General features: G+C 50.2%; 1 protein-coding gene across 1 annotated transcript in view; it reads left to right on the plus strand.

Moving 5' to 3' along the window:
* The first annotated feature begins 5,763 nt into the window (after positions 1 to 5,763).
* LOC119431931 (titin-like) overlaps positions 5,764 to 25,142 on the plus strand; it is a 59,060-nt gene continuing 39,681 nt past the window's right edge. Inside the window, exons 1-13 of the mRNA XM_049658110.1 lie at positions 5,764 to 5,827; positions 5,929 to 6,216; positions 7,362 to 7,646; positions 10,115 to 10,403; positions 12,169 to 12,223; positions 14,416 to 14,665; positions 15,395 to 15,679; positions 16,950 to 17,234; positions 18,472 to 18,756; positions 21,208 to 21,495; positions 22,491 to 22,787; positions 24,013 to 24,306; positions 24,645 to 24,793. Of these exons, the coding sequence (XP_049514067.1) occupies positions 5,764 to 5,827; positions 5,929 to 6,216; positions 7,362 to 7,646; positions 10,115 to 10,403; positions 12,169 to 12,223; positions 14,416 to 14,665; positions 15,395 to 15,679; positions 16,950 to 17,234; positions 18,472 to 18,756; positions 21,208 to 21,495; positions 22,491 to 22,787; positions 24,013 to 24,306; positions 24,645 to 24,793 (3,114 nt within the window). The remainder of the gene's footprint in view (positions 5,828 to 5,928; positions 6,217 to 7,361; positions 7,647 to 10,114; positions 10,404 to 12,168; positions 12,224 to 14,415; positions 14,666 to 15,394; positions 15,680 to 16,949; positions 17,235 to 18,471; positions 18,757 to 21,207; positions 21,496 to 22,490; positions 22,788 to 24,012; positions 24,307 to 24,644; positions 24,794 to 25,142) is intronic.

Below are 25,142 nucleotides of genomic sequence, written 5' to 3' on the forward strand. Positions count from 1 at the left end.
CCAAGGGAAGCGCGTCCCCTACTACAAATCAACTACGGGTTGTGGCCCTCCGCTGTATCCCTTACCGGCAGAAGATCGAGGCTTGCACTCGCTGCCGCAAAGTCGGCCATCGCCAGGACGTGTGCCCGTTCTCCACAGACACACGCTGCCCGAATTGTGGAACTCTCGACCCCTCCATGGACCACGACTGCAAACCGGTGTGCATCGTCTGTAACGGTGCACACCCTACGGGCTCCCAGCTGTGCAAGCAGCGCTACAAGCCCCAACAGACTCCCTCCAAGGCAAGGAGCCAACAAGCACCCTCATTCCCGGCCATAGATCCTGCCCAAGCCCACGCCAGGAGCAGCAGCAAGACCCCAGGGCCACACACTACCTCCCAGGGCGAAGCCTGGCCCGCCCTACCACCACCACCGCCGCCTCCCTCAAAGCAAGCAACACCCCCACCCAGGTAAGCTGGGCTAGGTAGCCTCCACCTGCTCCTCGCCATCTCAGCCCTCCAATCTCGAAACATCTCTCCTTCGAGAGAACGCCACTCTCAAGGAGGAGATTCGCCAGCTAAAACTGTCGCTTCAGTCCACCCAGCCACCCTCCCCTCCCCCTCCCAACTTATAGTCTCCCATCATCGCAACCTCTCACACCATCACTCCCATCACCTACCCCTACGTCTAACGACCCACCCTCTCCCATGGATGTTGCTCCTGAATCTCAGCCACCTACGACACCCTCTCCCCCCAACAAACGCAAAACCCCCGATACGCCGCGCACGGAAGATCGCCTAGACGATACCCTCCTTGGGTTTAACGATAGAATAACCACTCTTGAATCCAAAGCCCACCAACTACAACAAGACTTCATGGCCTTCCAACAAAGCTGCACCGCGCAATTTGTCGCCCTTAATGACAAACTAGACCGCTTTCTTGAGTCCGTCATGGCACAACTAGCCACTCTCACCCAAGCCATCACTCCACCCCCAACCAACTCCCCACCCGCACTCCCGAGTGATGGCGAGTAGTCCTGCCCGCTCCGAACTCGTAGTCTGGCAATGGAACTGCAGGGGGTTTGGCCGTAAGAAAGCCAGCTTTCAGCAGTACATTGCCAGCTGCAACAATCCGCCTGCCGTCATCGCCTACAGGAAACCCATGGAACCGTGCAATTCCCTAGTTACAATATCATGCAAGCAAAATGCAACACCAAACCTAATACAGCCGTACTCATACTTAAACATCTGACCGCCACCCACTCTAAATTCGAAGACGTTGACATAGAGCACGACTTTATCGAAATTCTTCCTCGCAAAATTCGCACTCCGGCGTTATACATTTTGAACGTTTACAGTCGCCCTAAAGACAAACATCACAAATTCGACAAACTATTCGCTCATGCCTCTCCGCTGCCGGTAAACACCCCCTCCTAATTCTAGGAGACTTTAATGCCCCTAACCAATTATGGGGTCATTCCAGCAGTACACCCAAGGGCAGAGCCCTCTGGGCACACATACAAAATCACCGCCTTACACTCCATAACGACACTGACATACCCACACGACTTGGTAACAGCGTTTCCAGGGATACTTCCCCCGACCTAACACTCACACACAGAATCCAGCACGCCAACTGGACTAACTTACAAATCAACCTCGGCAGCGATCATTACATCATCCAAACAACCTTACTGTTCCGCCCACAAGTCCTCGCACCAAAGCCCCTCAATCTCACTAAATGGGACCAGTTCCGCGATGCAAGGCAAATGTCCGCCCCTGCCGACATTGCCGACATCACGGAATGGGTCCAACAACTCCACGCCGATACACAGGCACACACCACAACCCTCCCTCTTGACACACCGCTCCCCACAGTCGATGCCAGGCTCCTACACATGTGGGAAGCCAAGGCATCTCTCCTGAACGCTGGAAAAAGCGCCGCCACAATCGAAGGTTGAGACTTAGAATTGCTCAGCTCGATCTCCAAATTCAAACATATGCCACCCAGCTGACTAACCAACAGTGGGGCCAAATATGCGATAGCATGCACGGTCAGCTTGGTAGTAAGCGGACGTGGCAACTATTACGACACCTCATAGATCCCACCACCTCACGCACACAACACAACCATCATATAAGCAAACTCTTGCACGCTCACAAAGACAACTTAAAGGGACTCTTTGCTGAGCTTCGAGAAAAACACCTTCCCCCCGCACGTCGTTTCTCCATTCCCCACTACATCGGCATACCTAATCCGGACCTTGCTACACCGATCACAGAAGCCGAGGTGTGCCACGCGTTGGCTAACCTCCGCACGACCTCCGCTCCTGGCCCCGACCAGATAAATAACAAAATTCTCCGAAACCTGGACGACAATTCTGTCAAGGCACTCACAACATACTTCAACCACTGCTTCGACACTGGCACCCTTCCATCCTCGTGGAAGGATGCCAGAGTCATCTTTATTCCCAAACCCCACAAACCCGTAAACACGTCAAACCTCAGACCAATCTCACTCACCTCATGCATTGGCAAAACTTTCGAACACATTATCCTCAACCGCCTCAATAAATATATTGAGGACAACAACCTCTTCCCACCAGAGATGGTGGGATTCCGCCGCTCCCTGTCGTGCCAGGACGTTATGCTTCGCTTGAAGCACGACATATTGACACCCAACCCTACTCACGACACACAAGCAATTCTAGGTCTTGACCTTCATGGCGCTTTTAATAATGTGGATCATTGCGTCATACTTCGGGAGCTAAACCTTCTTGGGGTAGGCGAAAGGATCCACAATTACATTGCCGCATTCCTCTCCAACCGCACCGCGACAATATTTATTGGCGCGGAGCAATCCCCTACCTATCACCTTGGGAGCTTTGGCACGCCCCAGGGGTCCGTGCTATCTCCCCTGCTCTTCAATTTCGCCATGCTCCACCTTGCACGCTCCCTTAAGACCATCCCAGGGCTGAACTTCTCCCTATACGCGGACGACATCACCCTCTGGGTCACAGGTGGCTCAGACGGTGAGATTCAAGACGTACTGCAGGCCGCCGCCGATAAGGTGGAGGCCATAGCGGGACGCATGGTCTCGTCTGTTCCCCCGAGAAATCTGAAATCCTTCTCCTTCCTGCCCACACCGGCAACCGTAGACACACTCCCGACATCCACATCCTCCTCGGCAACAAACATGTCCCCAGGGTAGACAAGCTCAGGGTTCTCGGTCTGCATATTCAGAGCAATCGACACAACACGCACACCCTCCAGACACTCCAATCCACCGTCGACAACACTCTCAGACTGCTCGGCCGCGTGTCCAACCGACACGGCGGTCTGCGGGAAAATGATCTTCTCCGACTAATACACGCCTTTGTCATCACAAAGGTAACTTACACACTCCCATACTTACACCTTCTCAGAAAGGAGGCTGACAAGGTCAAACACCCTCCTTCGCAAAATCTATAAATTCGCCCTAGGCCTCCCACTACGCACGTCCACAGAACGGCTCATGCAGACCGGTACCTTCAACACACTCGACGAGCTCGTCGAAGCCCATCTCACCTCCCAACAAACCCGCCTTTCCAAATCGAAAACCGGACGACACATTCTCAACTCCTTAGGCATTTCTCCACCATCTCTCAGTCACCCCAAACACACCATTCCACACCACATACACGCGAATTTACACATTCCACCACTCCCTAAAAACATGCACCCTATACATCACATCCCACGCAGGAGGCAAAGGGCCAAGGCCCTACACAGAAAATTCTCCAATTCAACCGACGTGCTCTATGTCGACGCCGCCGAATATAGCACTGGCTCCAAATATGCCCTCTCAGTAATAAATTCGCACGGCCGTTAGCTACGGCTGCCTCTGTCTATGCTTCTTCTCCGGAGGAGGCGGAGGAGGCGGCCATAGCCCTGGCTTTCGCTATTCCAAATTCCTCCGTCATTGTCAGCGACTCAAAAAACAGCCATCAGCAATTTCGGAGCGGGCAGGGTGTCAAGACAAGCCCTTTCCCTAACCCTCTCTCACCCTCCCACACAAGACGTAGGCCTGATTTGGACCCCAGCACACGCGGGTCTCGCCGGCAACGAGGTGGCTCACGCCAGCGCCCGAGGATTAACGGACCGGGCGCGGGCATTAGGTGAGTCGCAAATCGTTGCTTTCGAGAGGCCGTTTTCCCGCGAGAGATCGCCTTCTCACATTCCACCACATCTGTGCACATTATACACTCGATCGTCTCACATTTCCTCCCTTGGCACGTAATTCTCCACGTAAACGCGAGATCCTCTGGCGGCAGCTACAGACTCGCACCTTTCCCTCCCCTCACTTTCTACAAGTCATTCACCCTTCTCTCTACCCTTCCCCGGTCTGCCGCTTCTGCTCAGCGGCCAAGGCCAATCTCGACCACATAATGTGGGGATGCCCTCAACACTCATTGCCCCCTCCCCTTAATAATTTAATTACTAGTGAGGAGCAGTGGGGGGCTGCCTTGCGCAGCTCCAGGCCCGACGTTCAGGAGGCCATCCTGGGGTGGGCTGAGAGGGTAGCGGAGGACTACCTCGAGTAGACCCCTTCCCCCCTCTACCCCGCTGCCCCTTTCCTTGTAAAAAGGATAAATAAAGTTGTTACTACTACTACTTGACTGGCAAGTTAATAATGATAATAAGAACTCATTGGTTTTTGACTTCGCAAAGGTAGCACTGTAGTGGGCGTGGCTTCAGATTAATCCCGATAACACGAGGTTCATCAGAATGCGCCCAAACCTATGTAAGCGGAGGTGTTTACATGAGACTCGAACCCGCGACTTCGAGGTCAGCACCAGCGACCGTGGTCGCCGTTCAACTACCACGGAGTGATGACAGTCAAGGTGAACTTCGGTAGACGGCAAGGCGACAGGTAAAAAGAAGTTACCGTCAGAACGAGATCCGTTGTTTCTGTAATGTACTTTCTCGCGCATCTCCACGTGGGACCCAAGTTGGAGCCGTGTCTGAGGCGATAAAAAACCAAGCGCTGCTCCCACATCGCCGCAGGCACACGCTGTGCTCGGCTCGGCGTACGGAAAACTGGCCACAAGGAAATGAGACAACACACGATGATATCCGGCAAATATTCGCTACGACGCCTAATTATCTCGTAAAGCCATTCCCAAAATAATATTCACCGAGTACATCAGACGTTCTAGAACGCTCGTACCTGCGCACGCCTAAAAGATAAAATACACACCAGATAGCAATTCATTCTTAGCTTTCATTTACGCTGCGAACTTGCGAGTACAGCCGGATTTTCTTCCAGCCAAAATTTTCGCACCACTTTATTAGAGTGCAGCTTGTTGTGTCGCGAAGTTCCAATCCGCAAGCAGCGCGCGACGTACTATCTTTTCCATGTCATGGTCATAGATGAGAACACTGTACATTCTGAAATAATTTACACCCTTATAAGTGAATAAGAGTGTAAATTATTTTACAGTGTACCAGTAATCAGAAACACTGGGCAACATCACTCGCACTTTTCACATGTTGGAAAGACTCCTCCTCGAGAAGATCGCGGTGATTTGAGTTTCCACGCTGCGTTTCGCTGATTTGCTCTGGCGCGCCTAGTCTCCGTCTGGTTCCACCGCTCCTACTTATGCAGTCTGCCTCCATGGGGCGCCACATGTTCCGTTGTGCGAAGTTGTCCCACGTTCGACGATCACAGCGCGCAATAAAAGCGAGCTTCAGTGCACCGTGACCGCGCGAAGAATCCAGGCTTTCACGGACGTCTATTCTGAGTCATGCTGGTGACCATCCTTCTGGTGACGACGACGACGCTAGCGTCGAGCATCGAGGCAGGAGCAGGTAGGCCGACACTTCGTCGGACGTCGTCGAATAGACACAAACTTCCAGGTCCTGAAGTAATTATGCGTGCACGGGTCAAACCGTCTCTATCGCCCCCGCAGAGCCACCTCGACTTCACCCCTTCGCATTTCCCAAGGACCATCCTCTGGGACAGGCTATCGCGGTCACCTGCATCGCCAGCCAAGGCGTGCAGCCGCTGCATTTCGAGTGGCTCAAAGACGGCCGACCGCTGCCGATTCAGGGACACAAAGCCAACTCCAAAATGGTCACCGCGTCGGTGTCCCTCCTCACCGTGATCGACGTCGGTGCCGAGGACGTTGGCAACTATACGTGCACCGCTACCAACGCCGCGGGAAGCGACGGCTTCACGGCAGAGCTCGCGGTAGCCGGTGGGTCGGAACAAAACTTTATCTTCGCATTTTTTTCAGCCGTGGAAGGGTTATTTTTCTTCCTAGAAAATATGAATGAAAACACACTGCACTTAATTGTTTGGTAATGTTCGTATGGTAATAGAACTAAAAGAGAACCGCTAGTCTCGTGGTCGTGGTGGTGATGATAGGACGTGATAGCGGCTGGCGCTACGGAAACCCCCATCTCAATGTCCTCGAGATTATGAAAACAAATGGTGACGTTGCTTGGTTCAGTTGTCAAAAACGTTCCAAGTGCTATAATGCGCGTGATGATGTCGTGATATACGGACAAACCAGTCTTCGCGCTGTTTGCGCTGTGTCATGAACTAAAAAGCATATAACTTGTTTCTAGCCCTATTGAAAAAGCCATATGCCCCATAACTCCCATATCCAATAATCCTATATGAAACGCATAGGATCCTTACAAAAACCTGTTTTTCCTATATGTCACATGATGTTATTGGATGTAAGAGTTATGGGGAATACGGGGGTTTTTCAGTAGGGAGGTAATCTATTTCCCTCTCCATTTCTCTCTTCTACTGAAAGATTTGTACAATCGCTCTATTCGACACTGACACTCCATGCTGGTCGCAATGTGACTAAGTTCGATCTTGCGGTTTCTGCCCCTGTGTTCCATTTTTCTTCGCGTTTTCCTTTTTTCTCTTCTATTTGTTCTTTTTTTTTTGTTTTTGTTTTTTGCACTCTTCAAGATTCAATTCAGGATGCGCCGCACGGCGCTCGACAATAATACTACAAATATTGCTGAGGCACTGCACATCACGCTGAAAACTTCGCGAATGCTCTTTCAAAGATGCCGCCTCACATCAGCGACGTAGTTGCTGTTTTAGACTAAGTGTGGCGCCAGTTGTCTGCATGAGTGGCTGCCTGTATGGCGACCTCAAGCAACTAGCACCGCGTCCGCCACAAGACAGCGCACGCATGCAGACGCAAGACGCCCGTGGAAATGGTTCCGTCTACTTCGGCTTCGATTGCTGGATCACTACTTGGGGCATTTCTGATCCTCGTTACAGCGGAGGCACAAGGTAATTAAAGCTCAGCGAAGAAGTATAAGTAAATATCTGAGAAAAGTATCATTTCTCGACTTTTCGCACACGCTTGAACAGAAGCCCCGAAGCTGCAACCCGTGTACATCGCCAAGGATCACCCCCTGCTAGAAACCCTCGTGGTGTCCTGCATCGCCATTCGGGGAAGCCAGCCGCTCAAGTTTGCCTGGTTTAAGGACGGCCATCCCTTGAACGAGGGGACCAGGGCGATGCCTCGGTCGCTGACGGATACGCTGTCGACGCTCACCATTCCGAAAGTCACCGCCGAAGACGTGGGCAACTATACGTGCCGCGTATCCAATGCGGTCGGGAGCGACAGCTACAGCGCCGAACTGCTCGTCACAGGTCAGTGCTCCGGGATTGATTGGCCGATTAATCGATTCATGGGGGTATAACGTCACAAATCAACATTGGGGCTATCGGAGACACCGTAGTGAATGACTTCGGGTGGGGTTCTTACTTAAATGTAAGCACACGAGGGGCACTTCGCATTAAGCCACATCGCAATGCGGCCCTCGCGGCTGCATGAATCGAACCCGGAACCTCGTTCTGAGCGGTAGAATGCCATAGCATTTTACTAAACCACCGCGGAGGATAGTGCACACCAGCACCCAATCAGCCAATGTGGGAATGGATGTTCAGCACTTTAGCTTCAATTGTTCAGTTCTGTTAGAGTGTTTGTTAACGCAACGAGCGACTGAAACGATTGATCTTGCGCCTCCGTCTCGCTTTATTTCCAAAAGCCACGTTGTTTCCGTTTACTTTTATTTTTTTGTCTGTGGTACTTGGAACATCGATGTTTCTAACAACTGAGTGTTTCACGCTGCACGCAAACTGTTGATGGTCCCGTGCTATTTCCCTATAAGGTGCAGCCCTGCATGTCTTTCTCGTGTTTAAGGTGCGCTTCTCACAGCTGAAACCCGGGCGCGGGCACGCAGCCTTGTAGTGTGACTAACATCATTTCACAACGCCACATCTTGTACTTGCTAAAGGACAATCGCGCGCAGAGCTATATAAAGGACGCACGGCAAGGACCAGGTAGCACGCCAACGCGTATACAGACAAAATATGCCTGTATTCCATCACTCGGTGTATACCGGCCTCACGACAGCAGTCACGAAACGAATAACTTGCGAGAAAGACCGTCCAGAGGGAACATTCACACAAAAGGGAGACCAATGTTGCCCGTACACGCATAAAAGCACGGACTCTCACTCAAATGCATTCTGCTTGGCCGACACACTGTTTGTTTCCAAAAGTTGCCGCGGTTGGCGCTAGCTGCATGCCCAAGTGCGCGGTGCCATTTCACCGGACCACGAAGAGAGAACTGAGAGAATTGAAGAGAGAAGTCACCGTTCTTTCACACGCACCGATGAAGGTGCGCGGGCTGCTCACTTTGTCCGGCGAGGCCATGGCCACCACAAGCGCGAAGAACAAGCTGATGACGACAGCAGCCCTGCTTTTAGCAACACTTCGTTTCACACTAGCGGCGACGCAAGGTAAATACCCGAACAGGCTGAAACGCATGCTCGTACTTTTCCACAGTTGCAGCACGTAAGTCCTTGCCGCAAGTGTGGAAGCCACTGAAAGTATGACCGAAGTTCCTGCCGGGCCGTGCACCCATTTAGCTGCTCCGAAAAGATCCGAGGCAAGTTCTGGCATATTTCTTCAAGGTATTTCGCTAAAACGTTCAAACGTCGCCAGAATCCGCTAAAAATCTTCGTAAATCCCTATGAAGATTCTTGACAAGAAATTCCAAGTTGTCAGTGGCTGCGACTTGTGGACGTCTTGTTTGCGTGAATAGCAACTTGCTAATTTGATAAAACGGGCCTCGGGATATGTCAAGCTGCTTCAAGGCAGCTTGTTTTCCCCCGGACCCTTCTCTCCTAGTGAAATAAAACGAACCTTGAATCTTTCGGAAAATGCTGCGTGTTAACCGAAATATTCCGGAAAATTTGCGCGAACAGCGATTTAATGGGATCTTTATTATAAGTGGCAGTCGCCGGAAATATTAGCCTCCGTTCGGCTAAAGTGGGAAATTTCACTACGACCGCTGGACTCTTCTCAACATGTCCGCCAAATACTAAAGCCACATTTTCACGGTGAGACAACCAAAATATTCGGACACATCTATCGGAAAATTCTGGTAAAATTGCGGCGCTGAGTTTGAAGGCAGGCGGTTGCGCTCAACTCGCTCGGGCGTCGAACAGCATTAAGTTAGGCATTGGGTTTGCTTTCATATTCAGATTAAGATCAACTGAAGGCACGCGAAAGGAGAGGTCACGAATTTAACGACTGGCAAGCACATTTTCCGATTCGAAAAAAAGAAAGAAAAAAACACACTAGCAGCATTATGCGAAATGTACTGTATAGGGATGGCAGCAGTCAACCGCTCTGACACGCAGTGAAATGTCACAGTAAACTATAGACAACCAAAAGGGGAAATAAAAGAAAAGGAAAGAAAAAAGGACTAAGCAGCGCGATTTTAGCCTACAGCTTTGTCGAGCCGCTATTTTGGGTCAAGGACTGCTCAGACCTGCTAAATTCGAATAGTGCTGCTAAATTCGAGTGGCCTAGCGACTGGGAGCGCAAGCGGTTAAAATGAAAATGTAGAAATGCTTGAAAGTACCACTAGGTACAGGCGTCATCGTACTGCGATGCTAAGTGTAGGTGGACGAATAACCGCAGCGCGCGCGGTGAGATTACAGTATGGCCCGACAGATACAGTGCCTGTCATTTCAAGCAATGGCGTCGCAACTTTTGGGCGAATAGTGCGTACACGCACACCACAGCCGTCGCTGTTTCACGCGCAGATCAACCACGAATGCAACCGTTCGCCTTTCCGCCGAACGTCAACGCCGGCGAGGAGGTCAGCGTCACGTGCGTCGCTGCGCTCGGACGGAAACCCTTTCGCTTCGACTGGGAACACGACGGCAGGGTTCTCGCGAACGGCGCGAGGAAGCACTCTCGAGTGGTCGTCGACAACATCGTGACGATGACCATCGAGCGGGTGACCGCCGAGGACGTCGGAAACTACACTTGCACAGTCACCAACGAGTTCGGCAGCGACAGCGCTATATACGGCTGCGTTGATAGTGGAAGGTAGGCCATGCCTTAGCCGTGCAATTTCTATATGAACTCGATACCGTTCTGTTGAGTCAAAAATACTAGGACCGCGGCCACTGGCACAAAACGCTGGCACAAAACGCTATTCGCGCACTGGTATAGTATACTTGATGAAGTGCACCGGTTGAAGTACTTGAAGTGCACTGGCACAAAAAGCTATTCGTGCACTGGTCCAGTACTTGAAGTACACTGGTTTGAGAGACCGCCTAGAGTGCGCCTGTGCATCCTACCACATGCGCTCAGTGCTCTCTCATTTCCTCTTTCTTTCCCCTTTCCCTTACCCCCAGTGTAGGTTAGTAAACCGGATGCTCGTACGGTAGACCGCCCTGCCTTTTCTCTCCTTGCTTTCTCTTCTCTCTTCTATATATGGGTCGCTCGAAGTGCCCGCGTTCGATACAACCATGTAAATCTCGCAAAACCACGTTTTCGTTGCGTACAGTCCAGCTAACGCGAAGAACCATATACGCTTTTATGAGCAACTAGGGTAGCAGTGCGATCCCTGACGAGGTTTCACGTTCCAAACCTGTATAGTGGGCATCAATTATGTACGCTGTTGTGGATGGTTGCGCAAGAGAGAGAGAAACTTCGTTTATTGGCAGAAAGAGGTCGCCCTCAGTGAAGTGCCTGTGACTGGGGAAGGGGTTTGGGGAAGGAGCAACATAGGATGTGATGAGGAAGGAGGGTGGTACGATGAAGTTGATGATGATAGCTACACACACTTTCTTAATATGCACTTAAACTCAACTCAACGAGCCTTTTGGCATTCCTAATGGGACCACCGCGGCGTACAAGCGAACCCGCGACGTCATGCTCAAGAGTACAATTCCGTAGCCACGGAGCCAGCGTGACTGGTAGAAACGCGAAATAGAGCTTCTAATTAAAGTTCGATCGTTACAGGACCATGACACTTAGGTCTTTTCAGCAATAGGAACGATCAGTGTGATTGTGTTGTACGTACGTATAAAGCGATTTCTTTAACAGCGAAGCTCTTCTCGCTAACCGTGAAAAGTGGCGCCTGCTGTCGCAAAGCCTCGTCGAGCTATGACATCACTGCGTTGCCTAGCAACCACCTCGCGGAGCGGCGTGTACCACGCCTCCTCTCCGTGCCGTGCACATGTAGCCTTGACATGGGACGTTAAGAAGCGGGAAGGAGAGCATGCGCGCGGCGCGCGCAATGCTCGGGAGAGGGAAAGAGAAAATGAGAGCGAGATAGAGAAACAAATTGCAGCAGCATCAACGAGGCAACGCGCAGAGCTGCCGCCGACGGCGCCCGCGTTGCCTAGTAACCGCCGGCGCAGGTGCACGCTCGCTTCACTCGACACAGACATGGCTCCTGCCTGCCTGCCTGCGTCTGTGGCATGCCAGGAACGCTGTCGCTCGTAGGCGCCGACGCGTCCAGCGATAGTCACGCGAAATGTCGCGAAAGGGAAGGTACCTCCGAAAATGATCGGTCGAGAATACCTTCCCTACATGCGTAGTTAAGATAAACCGAGTTAATACGTAGCAGCAACCAAGTTAGTACCTAGCAGTAGCAGCCAGTAAGAATTGAGGATTGACAATTTCGCTGTGCCTATACTTTGCACGACCGAGTGAAAGCTTGCCCGCTTTTTTTTTTCTGGTGCTTTCATGGCTAATGAGACTTTTATTAGCAGCTAGCTAGGATAGCAATGCGATCACTGATGAGGTATAGGGATGCAGTTGAAGTCTGACTGCCACTTCTCTGCACACGCGGGCCAACTAGGGTTGCCAACTTTCGGGTGGACATAGTCGGGGATGGGCTGGCGACGACCGGCCCAGTGAGTGCCAGAAGCCGCCAAACTACACGTGAAACAGAGTTGAAGTTTTTTTTTTATTTTTCAGTCTTATCATGTCGCGAATTACAAGAAAGGTGCAGTATGGTTTCCTGACTAACACGGCTACCAATGCGGAACTAATGAACGGTTAGGGCCTGCAACCGACCTAGAACCAATATAAAAACGAAATCGCCTTTGTGCTGCAACACAACACATGCACAAAAAAAAAAAAAAAGAGCTGTCAGGCATTATAAAAAGGGAATGTGGTGGGTGTACTTATTGTTATCCAGTAGAAAAAAATTGAAAGGTCAGGACATTTGGCCGTCCGGATTGGTTGAAGTCGAGACGGACATTTAATCAAATGTCGGGACTGTCCCGCTAATTTAGGGACGGCTGGCAGCCTTTGGACCAACCCATCTGATGTGAAGCCTACAAGTTCAATAAAGGCCACTTACATGAAGTCAGCCACCAATGAGGCGTCGTTGGCAGCTCCTATCGCTCGTCGCTCATGGTAGCCATGCCAACCTGTAAGGACAATCAATCAAGGCTAATAAATAGGAAGCTATACGATGGCAAAAGCAAATTTCGTGCTGTTGTTACGTTTAATAGAAAATTGCAAAATTTCGAAGAAATGCACTGCGTCCGTTCACTATGTCGACCGAGTAAAATTCACTGTTCGCGCTGGCCAAGAAAACTGCTCTAGGTCAGAACGCTTGCATCGCTGGCAAGATTTAAGTTTATTGCTTCTTACTACAAAGCAAGCTGCATCGTAAGCAGGTATACACAAAAATGACCCAAAGAGAACCACACTGCAGTGGAACCTCTTGTTAATGCATGCCTAAAACTTGTGCTGTATAAGAGATCAACACAACAATATTGCATATATAGCAAGCTATCATTTGTGCTGCGCTAGGTCTGATGCCTTTTGAAGCGCGGAAATAACGCAAAGGCGATAGCGGTGTTTTTGGCACGCTGGAGCTATCAAGTTACTAATAATCAGTTAATTGCTGTAATAAAAAATTTAAACCACATTTATTTCATTTTTCCTTTTTCTTTTTTGGCGGGAAGGGGGGACGTATAATCTTAATGACCATACGTAAATTGGAACATGTTTTAATTTTCCTTGTTGTGGAATGATGCATGGGCTTCATGGGATTAAAAAGTAATGTCTGAGCACTTTGGAGGCCGTTTCAAGTACGTCTGTAACTGCCGGCCGCAACATCATGCTGAATACACGAGTTACGCTGAATAACACTGACGAACGAGCAATGGCGGCAGAGACAGCGACACCGCTGCCCAAGTCGTGCACGGTAATTGTCTATGCATGGCAACTGTCTACTTAGAGAGAAAGCAAATGTAGAGGTAGGGAGGCTAACGGAACAAATCTGTTTTGCTAAACAGCGCGAGCAAATGGGCTATGGGTATGAGAAAGTGAAGAAAGTGCAAAGGGGAGGAGTCGCATCGGAGCGCCGTCACAGCCGTCAGGCAATTCGCAGTAACAACCCTCATGCGGCTGTATGTGTACTTGTTTTCACACTTTTCACCTGGCGATGATGCCAGGATAAACGTCTTCACGTCCATGGACACCGCATCGCGGTAGCTTTGAACGTTCTGTCCAATTCCCGCGATGCGAAACCACCACCCGTCGGACACTTAAACCACCGTCTTATACCGCATGAAAATACACGATAGATACAGCTAACAGTCTAGAAAGTTAAACAAAATATAGCATGAAAGATAACTGTCAAGCGTAACTGTGTCATACGGGAAGGAGTTGGCGTTTATGATTTGATCAAAGTAAAGAAAATGCCAGCGAGTTGCAATTTTGGAGCAGTGTTTCCCTCAGTGCCCTCGATGTGGCGCTAGTTGTCCAGCTGCTCGCTTATATAACCGCTGTTTCGCTGTTCCCAACGCTCGTCTCTTCAGTCGACCACGGATCGCACAGTTAGCTCGTCGCTGCACGCGCTGTACAACACAGTGCTGTGCTGCTTTCGATATGGCTTACCAGCCTAGCCTACTGTTGCTGTTTTTCGGAGCGCAGTACCTTGTCCTCTGCAAAAGCGCCGATACCGGTAAGCCCGTTCGATCTGTCCTATCGGGGTCTCTGCAACCACGATCGTCAAAACGCGCTCTAATGCCACATTGTATATTTCCGTTCAGGACGGCCTCTAATCATGCCCTTTTCGTTCCCGGAGAACGCCGTGCTCGGACAGAAAGCCACAGTCACGTGCGTCGTCTCAAGAGGCGCGGGTCCCTTTCGTTTCGCGTGGACGCACGACTCGAACCGAATCGACAACAGCCCCAGGAGGCACGTCAAGGTTCTCACAGAAAACGTGGCCGCTCTGACTGTCGAGGCCGCGACTGCCGAGGACGTCGGCAACTACACGTGCACGGTTTCGAACGCCGCAGGGAGCGCGAGCTACACCGCCGCTCTCCGTGTAGAAGGTGAGAGTATACTACACAGGAAATACCCTCTGTATGTGCGCTTAATGATTAATTAATAGCCCATTACGAAGCGCGGGCATGTGTCAATTTCTCAGATACGTCGACGCGGATGGCTTGTGATAGTGCTTACGGACACGCGCTACTACAACACTTGTGCGCTTTGACGAAGCCTTCATTTGCCTTGCGATCACGAACGTGATACATGCTTCAAAAATCCCGCCCGTCCGAGAAGATGCCGTGCCTTATCACGAACCCGTCCTGCAATAACATCACCCGTTATAATACGTTTCACTGTCAAAACTTGTGTCACTAGCGCTACCTACAACCGCTAAAGCGCAACCATGCACTTTCAGGCGGTGAGCTCTTTTGAAGTTCATGTGCTCTCCGCTGGGAGGCGCCACTAGTCCGTGATGTGCAGCCGAATGCGTTTTATCGGTGAACGAGAGCCTTCCCGCCGTGGCTCAGTCGCATCGAGGCGTGAGGCTGACGCGGCTTCGTCTCGGCAAAATTCTCAAAGCTGCGATTAGTATCGTACCACAGGTTTTCGTCATGACTGCCGCAAGCGGCCTTTGGAGCTTTTGTCGACTTCCAGCGTTCCTCATTTGCGCTGCGTACGTGGCGGGCGCCAACGAAAACAAATGTAAGTGGCCGCACGATTCTTACGGTTCAGCCCTTTCGCTCAGGCCAGCCCTGGGTGGCCTTTTTCCTGAAAATCACTCGTTTCCGCAGCGCCGCCGATGATCATGCCCATCTCCTTAGCCAACAATATCGCCCTGGGCGAGAAGATCCTGCTCACTTGCGCCGTGACGCGGGGAACGGCACCGTTCGAAATTCGCTGGACTCACGAAGGCAGGCCCGTTACAAACACGAAGAACAAATACGCCGCTCCCTTGACTGGCAGCATCGCGACACTGACCATTGAAAAGGTGACGGCCGAGGACGTTGGAAACTACACCTGCTCCGCCAGCAACGACGTTGGCAGGGACACAGTTACAGCGACGCTGATGGTAGAAGGTAGGCACTCGAAGAAGTCAATATACTGTGACCTACCGTGTGATGATGTTTAACATAGCAATTTCTCCTTGCTCGAGCAACGCTCGCGAAGAATTGGAGGTAACTTGGCTGTTTTGTTTAGTATTGAGTGTATGTACTGCTTTTAGGGTGGTATGCGCTCTGACAGTGAAGTACATATTGACGAATGCGTGTGACACATCGGCAACTAAATGTATACCTCAAGCTATGGTACACATACATAATGTTTTCCGATGTGTACACAAAAACATCAGGATTGATAGTTCTTTTTGATGGCAAACATTTCTTCTCTTTCGAAACGTAAAATTCAATTATGGGGTTTTAAGTGCCAAAACCACGATATGATTATGAAGCACGCCGCAGTGGGAGGACTTCGGATTAATTTCGACCACCTGGTGTTCATTAAGCTACACCTAAATCTAAGTACATGGCCGTGGTTGCATTCCGCCCCATTGAAATACGGTCACCGCGGCCTCGAGCTCATATAGCAGCGCGACTCCATACCCACAGGGCTAAAGCGGCGGGTAACTAAGTTTCCAGAGAGAGGGGAGGGAAGAAAGGCAGGGATGTGGACTAGACTTTGTCCAGTTTGCTACCCTACACGTGGGGAGGGGAGGGGTTGAAAGAGAGAGGGAAAACATGACTAGCTCACTCACACACTCCAAGCAAGCTGCCGCGTATTACAGTAGGCAAGCCTGTCGCCTAGGGGAAAGAGGATGTTTTGGCGATCTGCGGTAAAGTATATGGGATTTGGAATTTTTTGTACTTTCGAGATTATAAAACCATTAGAAAGCTGCGTCACCCGCAAACGTTTAAAAAAATTATTTACATCTTCGCCGTCTGCCAGCGTCACTTTCTCTTGCTGGCGGGTCGTTCATGTACACCCCCCGCCTTTTCGATGTCGTTGCTCTATATTCCACGGTGTGGCGCTAGCTGTCCACGTCAGACTACAAAAGCAGCACTTCCCCTTCATCGCCGCATTGCGTCGCCTTCAAAACCACGACGAAGCCATCGCATTCGACTACGCACAGCTCCTGACGCACACGACTCGCATCGTGTTGCTGGCATAGCTTCTTTTGTGCCGCCATGCGTCCTCTATTAGCGCATTTACTTCGAGTGACGGCGTTCCTCCTCATGACTCCAGCGTCGTGCAAAACTGGCGGTAAGGCCGCTTTTATTACGTCTTAAGAAAGTCAGTCTACCTGTGTTTCCGTACGTCACCAGCCAGGTGTCCGCGAATCTCGTATTTCAGAGGCTCCCCAGATTCAGCCGTTCTCTTTTCCAAAGGATCCTCGGGCAAACTCCAAGATGGTCATCTCTTGTAACGCCCACGTGGGAACGGAGCCGATCACTTTTGTCTGGCTTAAGGACGGCCACGAACTGAGCTCCGGAACCAAGGTCAAGCAGAAGACGGTTACCGAAACTGTGAGCATGCTGATCATACCAGAAGTATCTTCCGAAGACATCGGTAACTACACCTGCGAAGCAACCAACCGCTTCGGCCGGGACACATTCACGGCGGCACTGCTGCTCACAGGTCAGTTCAGAATATGCGATTTTGGGAAGAATTGCGCATATTCATATGCATTTCTGAAAGGGAAACATTGTCATCCACCCGAACGTAGGACGAAGCTACGAAGGAAACCCATACTGGTTTCTCAGAAAGAATGCTTCGCAGTTGAAAAATTCGTCCTGGTCCGGAGCATAGTGGATATACATTCTTCTATACGAGACGTAACAGATCTGGGAATGACTGGAGTTACGCATACACTGCTACACTGAATCAGCATTCGTTGTGGCGACATTCCTTGTTAAATTGGCGACAGCAGCACTTTCACTCTGCGTCTTTGAAGAAACGCAGTCCCTCCCATAAATCCTCACATTTATGTGACTTCAGCCGAGCAATATGAATATACTCGTATAATGTTGCCTTCATGCTTCTTTGCCTGTTGCTAATAATCCGTTTGCTTCTTCCCTGTGACTATGTGTTTTGATGCAGTGACAGAATTTATCGTTCCTAATTGACGTAACATATTCCGTGACTATAATTTCGGTTCTATGAAAGTCCGCCGGCCAGTTCTGTATGCGCAGCCATGAAGCGCACAGTCCAAAAGTTCAGCCTTAATGTTTTAGCATTCCGCAACCAGCCATAACTACACTAATTACAAATACATAAGAACTATGAATACACGCAAATGTGAACATCACGACGGCGGACTATGAGACAATTGGTGCCACATCACGCCCGAATAAGGACGTTCCCTCTTTGAAAACCGCCGCACGCTCGACGTCGTTTGCAACTCATCCGCTATGTGGCGCTAGCTTCCCGTGAGAAGGAAAAAAGATGGCTTGCGGGTTAATCACGCAGTAGCGCTCCCCATTCAGTTGCGGCCGCTCATGGTGCAGGTTGGGTCTTCCCCTTCTTGGAATTCTTCGAAGGCTTTTGATGGTTTTCTCATCTCGAGTTTGAGTTAATAGTTTATCGAGACTTCACAAGCAACCGTTACCAACATGGTGCAACCGTATCCCGTCTTCGTGTTCTTCGCTACAACGTGCATTTTCACAGTTTCCAGCCGTTCCATCGGTAAGCTGCTTCAATCGTCACGAAACTTCTACGCTTGTACTCAAACTTGAATTCACAGCAATTACAATGGCACAGCATCTACAATTAGGCGTCTACGAAACGCATTCATTATAAGGACCTACATTTTCAATTTTTTTTTTTTTTTTTTTGCCAAGCATTTTCTCCTACCATCCCGCCATTTATGTTTCAGAATCGCCCAAAATACAGCCGTTTTTCTTTCCCAAGAACCACCCGGTTGGAAAAGACGTAACTGTGACCTGCTTCGCAACAGAAGGTGCGTTGCCGCTGACATTTCAGTGGCTCAAGGATGGAGAAATATTGGCCGGTGGCTCAAAGTTCGCCGTAAAGAACCCGCTCGAGAAGATGTCCACACTCATCATACACCAAGTTTCGGGAGCTGACATCGGCAACTACACCTGTCGGGTGTCAAACGAGGCCGGAAATGACGTGTTCACCGCAAGCCTCGTTGTAACCGGTGGGTCGGATTCACTCATCTCGCGCTTTGTGTCCAGGATGGAAAAAGGAAAGTTCGAAGTGCCGCAGTTTCGAAGGCGTCCTGCTTGATTCATAGGTTCCGATATTTGCGCTGCCTGCTCCCCCCAATTTTCTCGTGTTTTGTGTCTCTTCATAAGATGAAAAACCGTGTTCAGCTGCTCAGCTCAAAAATGCTGAATTGCACTACATAACTGGCATTTCTTTGTGCGAGTCGTGGTTTCCACTACAAGCATTGCCTGCCTAAGAAGCACTATTACGAGGTACCCGCCTTACAATGCCTTTTACGTGAGCTCTAATGAATGAATGAATTCAGGGGTTTTACGTGCCAAAACCACGATTTGATTATGAGGCACGTCGTAGTGGAGGTCTCCGGATTAATTTTGATCACCCCTAACTTGCCCCCAATGCACTCGGGACACGGACGTTTTTGCATTTCGCCTCCATCGAAATGCGGCCGCCGCGGCCGGGATTCGATCCCGCGACCTCGGGCTTAGCAGCGCAACACCATAACCGCTAAGCCACCGCGGCACGTTACGCAAGCTGTATTTTAATGTCCTATTACCTTTAATCTCGCTGTCGCAAACGCTCTCGATATTATATGACAATAGATGTGACGACATGAGGCGCACCGTGCCATGTGCAACCTCTGCATGCGGCGCTCCTCCTTGTATGCATCAACCATGCCAATATACTTAATATAACTTTTCTGGGGAGGAGATCCATCTGTGGTACAACGTGTTCTCTCTCTCTCTTTTCGACACGCAAAGTGCCTCGAGCGGCCATTCGCGAGGCAATTTTGCGGGTATTCGCGGGCTTCTTTCGCGCTCGGAAAAACACTTTTATGTATAGCACGTATAGAGCAACAGAACGCTGTATCGGGAGTTTTTCATGTTGCTCTCCAATTTCCTCATTGACACTTTTCATCTAATTATAATATTTGAGAAGTTGGTTAACTAACTAATTATGTAATTAGGCGGAATGCAAGAAATAATCTGAGTATCTCCAAGCGACGGCAACCTTGGTTCTGCCCAGCTAAGTGGCATTTGCACATATATTTTGAAATCTTGGTGCATGATAGTTGGGACGTTCTTTATATTGGCCTCGTGTTTGTGTTAAAGCTTCAGTTGCTAGACAACGCCTGTCATCGTCTCTTTTGTTTTTCGTCTTTGTCTAGTTTTGCGCTGACAGATCATGAACATATCCCAACTCGCCCATTTCTGGGTACCTGTGCTTTAGAAATGAATTATAAATTATCCATACGCGCACACGTCACTGATATCGGCGAAACGCGGATGCGGACGGCAATGATACGACTATTCCTGGCGTTTCTGCGAAGACAATAAGTAACTTTTAAGTATTACCTGTAGCAGATAGCACGATTCTAATTTTTGAGCTGCACTGCTCAAACAGGCGGACATTATTTTCACGAGAAATTGAAATGTATAATCAATTAATTAAAAACATTTACCAATAAGTTTGTCAACTAATTACCTTACGGCAAATACTGAAATTTACAAAATGTAGCCAGGGAGGATCGCAAGGCAGATTCAAGTGGAACCAATTCTCAGGATGACGCCAGTCTGGATATATTAATTCCCCAAATTCGCGCATTTGGGGACCCCGAATGGCGATCCAGTTACATTTTTGTTCCAATGCATAAAACGGTGTTTTTATGAAAAAAGTAAGTAGAACGACAATGCAGTTTTACTGCAAGTTTAATGGCGCATATCTCGAAAGTTGCGTCATCCACAGAACTCTCTTCAAGTGGACATTCCTTGCAGGCTCACCAGCTACAATTCCTAAACTGCAATATGTGCTGTAAGCTAATTCATTAAAGCCTCAGTTAGTGATATTGTTTTTTTAATTATTCCATTATGCATTTCAGTTTCTCGTGCAAGTGATGCCTGCTTCTTAGAGTACCTAGAGCAGCGAAAAGACTAGAATTGTGCTATCTGCCACCGATGATTTTTTTTAATTAGTTAAAGTTTTAGGAGAAACATCGGGTCTATAAGCCTGCTAACTACACAGCGCCCTCATACCGTTGACCGCGACAGTTGATCCTACGCTGCCGCCACTCTGCGTGAACAACGCACACACACGGCTGCGCTGATTGGAAATATCGCCGCCTGGTGGCGCTAGTTGTCCGCGATGCACCAAGATCCAAAGTTCACGACAACCCCGCAAGACGTGCAGACGGCAGTGTAGGCCAGCAGGCTTGGGTCGAAGCATCGAGCTCAGCGTCTGGTCAAACAAATCAAGGAGGGCAATGACGCGACACGGTCTCGCCGCCTTCGTCACGGCCATCCTCGCAGTATTCGCCTGCACATGCCACGGACAATCAGGTGAGACCGCTGCGAATCGAACGTGCGACAATTCCCGCAGAACGAAGTGGCCAGCACCTTTAACAGCAACGCCACGATCTTCGTTCCAGTCGAAGCGCCCAAGGTACAGCCGTTCAGTTTTCCCTCAACCAAGGCGATGCCGAAGAAAGTCATCGTTCACTGTGCCGTGCTCGAGGGCACGGAGCCGCTGAAATTCGTCTGGACGAAGGACGGGGTGCCGGTGGAGAACGGCCACAGGCTCCACGTCAAGCAGCATTCGGAGACGCTGTCTTCGCTGACCATCACGGACGTTGGAGCCGAGGACATCGGCAACTACACGTGCACCGTCAGCAACGTCGCCGGGTCGGACAGTGCGACCTCGAAGCTGCTAGTCAAGGGTGAGGCAATTCGGGATCAGAGCTTCGTTAAAAAACATGATTTCGCAGAGATGATCGCGGCGGTGTCACAGTTGAACGAGAGACGACTGTGCTCAATATTTATAGGGGCTGCCGTTGCGATTTCAAAACATCACAGAATGAAAGGTCCGTAGCAGTTCGTGCGGGAAAAAAGGTTCACTTAGCTCCATGCCTTCATTTATTCTTGATTAATGTGAAAAAAATATAGCATCGTTGGAATAACAGGGGATGCGGCGCAGAGATTGTACATACTATTTCTCCACAGATGTACGCCTAAAGTGCGCCGTCACGGCTTCCAGGATTCTGCAAAGAAAGAATACGGCGAAATCGACAACTGAAAAATTACAAGCAGCTTTTAAACACGTCCTCTCTGTCATTACTCTCAAACTACTGTTCACGAATTTTTTTGAAGCAACCACGTCGCATACGAGCCACGAACAGCTTCCGCTTTTCCGCGTCGCTGTCGGTCCAAAATTTACATCGATCTCCCATTGCACTTGGTTAAACTACTTCCTTGTCGCTTCCGCCGGAAAAACAAAATTAACATCCACTCTATTACTGCGGACATTGCAGCAACTACTCAGCAGGAATAACACATCAGGTGCGTCAAAGCGCCCGCTTTCAAAGTTGGCTCGCTGTCGCCCATTCGGCTCTGCAATTCTTTGTAGTTGTCAGAGCTCTCCATATGTGGCGCCACGAGCCTTACATCTGGATGTGTTTGCAGCGATTCATAAAGATTGCAGCCCTCCTCGCGCCATATAAAAATCTGCGCGGCATTCCTGTTCGGTTTCTGGAAGCTCGCTCTAGGAACCAGTGTGCCATGTCGGTGCTCGCCACGGCGCTATTGGTCATTTTCTTCGAAGCAACGGTGTTGAGACTACACGTCATAGCCCGAGCAGGTAGGCACTCCCGACCCTCTAATCCGAGTTCGAAAAACTTGGTCATTCCTAATCTTTGAACGCGCCGCATCCCTATAGCACCTGCAGATGCCCCCAGCGTCCACCCGTTCGCATTCCCGAAGGATCACCAAAGGGGGCGGACCGTAGCGGTCACGTGCATCGTCAACCAGGGCACTCCGCCGTTCAGCTTCGCCTGGTCGAAGGACGGGCGTCCGCTGCAAGCTGGACGCGAGAAACCCGTGTCGAAGATGATCACGGAATCGGTGTCCGTCTTGACGGTGCCCAACGTCGGCGCCGAAGACGTCGGGAACTACACCTGCAGCGCCAGCAACGCCGCCGGCAGCGCCAGCTTTACGGCGGAGCTCCTAGTCGTTGGTGGGTCTTGATCAAGTGCTCCTTTGTTTCTCGGCGTTCTGTTACATCCCGTCGAACAGGAAATATATAAGGCTTCATGTACTGGCGAAATCGGGGCACTCCGCGCGAACTTAAGAGGTTGCGAGCGAGAAGGAGCCGCCTGACCTGCGAGCATGACAACGTAGCAAGCTGTCTTGATAAACTTCTCGATAGTAGCGAGAAGACTAAAGGAATCCAAGGGGCTCGATTTTGCGTTCGTCACGCCTACATGAAGATACAAAATTAAGCCAGAGAAAGCAGTATAGGGCAATTGATTGTTATGTTGAATTGAAATGTGGAAATAATAAGGCAAAATGAAATCAAAGTTGAGCAAAATACAACTTGCCGCAGGTATAATAGGTAGGAGCCGAACTTACAACTTCCGCATTACGCGTGCGATGGCTTACCAATTAACCTACCGCGGCGGCTACCCTCCCGTCCACTTTGTTGAATATGTGTCTACGTGTGCGGGGGGCTATTCGACCTGGGAGTGTTGGCCAGCGCGAATCACGGCCAGGGCGGCACATAAATCGGTTGACACTTTTGTGAAGAAGGGTCAGGGAGACTTGTAAGAGGTTTATCGGTTACTAGTTTATTGAGTTTATCAGCCGCTTCCGCGAAACGTTCCTGGATATATATATATATATATATATATATATATATATATATATATATATATATATATATATATATATATAGGCACCTTCAGAGAGGTGGTGCTCCTTACTGCTCAGAGTGGCACTTAAAGAGCGGGCGCTTTAACTTGCCTTCATATTACGGAACTGGTTTTATCTCTTTCACCACATGCTGAAATGGCGAACATTCTCACGAGGCACTTCGCTTGCCACCTATTGGGCGCCTTTTCACGTGGTGTAGGCCCTACTTCGAAGATGAATGTCGCGCAAACACGTATACTTCCAACATTGGGCGCGACGTGGCGCTAGTTGTCCACCCCCGGAGGATGCAGAGCTCTTACTGAAAAAAAGCAATCGGTTTTGAACCACCGCAAAAGACAACGCGCGTTGGCTGCAGCAGAACCGGCGACATGTCTCCTCCCGCGTTGTCGTGGGTCATCTGGTCGCTTCTATTTACGAGCACGACCGTCATCTATTCCACAACGACGGCCCAAGGTAACGCCGGCATTCCCACATCGGCGAACGCCGCTAATTTTATAACGACGCGTCCCGCGGCTGATCACTTTGGCGCATTCTCACAGAGGCTCCCAGGCTGCAGCCGTTTTACTTCCCGAAGGATCACCCGTTGCTCGAGACGCTCGTGGTGTCCTGCATCGCGATACGGGGCACTCAGCCGGTGCAGTTCGCCTGGTCGAAGGACGGCCTGCCCGTGGTCGCCGGAGGCCGCGCGGTGACCCAACAGTTGTCGGCGACGCTCTCGACGCTCACGATTCCGACAGTCGCGGCGCAAGACGTTGGGAACTACACGTGTCGCGCTTCCAACGCGGTCGGCAGCGACAGCTACAGCGCCGAGCTGCTGGTTACAGGTCAGTGGTCCCGCACCTCGTATAGTGCCCGCCCCGACTTGGGAATCTGCTATTCTCAAGAGACAGAACAAAGTTTGGAAGCATCGCGTCTAGACGCGTACGTTGTATGCCGAAGTAAACTTTACGTATACTTCGCGCGTGAGCTGTGACTAACGCTTCCGACGCACAGATATTCTGGACGCACGGTCGTACAGTTTTTGAGCTTCACGCAACAGCCGCGATTCGAAAAGCGTGTGTTACGAAGAATAAATCTGTAGGTATGTGCCGAGATGAAAGGGGAGAGGGGAGGGGAAGGAGGGCAGTGAGTAAGTGCGAATTTAGAGGTTTGTTCGATTCAGAAAACGTGCACAGCACCGCAAATGGAAAGGTGCTGGTTGGGCACTGCAAGGTTCAAGGGAGCACCGCACCGCGGCGCCACCTTGCCTTGCGCCATGTGCAGTGGAGCACGGAAGTGCAGGGTGCATCGCTGTACCTCGGTGAATTGAAGGTGCAGTGTACCGCTAATAGGTGCAGGGAAACTTGGTTGAATCGAATAAACCTTAAGTGTTTGTTATCAAAGAGGCAGCTTCGTGCCTACGCGTGTGCGCGCGCATCCATGTGTTTGTGCACGCGTTTGTGTGTGCGCACAACACCGTTTGTGCGGCCGCACAAATACAGGCTACGGCCTCGACAACACAACAAATTAGCGGCTTGTTTCTCATACTAATCCCACTGTATAATAACTATCTCGTCAGTTCACAGACGAGTGAATCTACATCATCGTATGCATTTACTGAAATGTCGACACTCAGTATTGTTAGCAAAAAAATATATATATAAAAGAAAGAAACGACAAA

Source organism: Dermacentor silvarum, chromosome 10, assembly GCF_013339745.2.
Source record: "Dermacentor silvarum isolate Dsil-2018 chromosome 10, BIME_Dsil_1.4, whole genome shotgun sequence".
Taxonomy (NCBI): Eukaryota; Metazoa; Arthropoda; class Arachnida; order Ixodida; family Ixodidae; genus Dermacentor; species Dermacentor silvarum.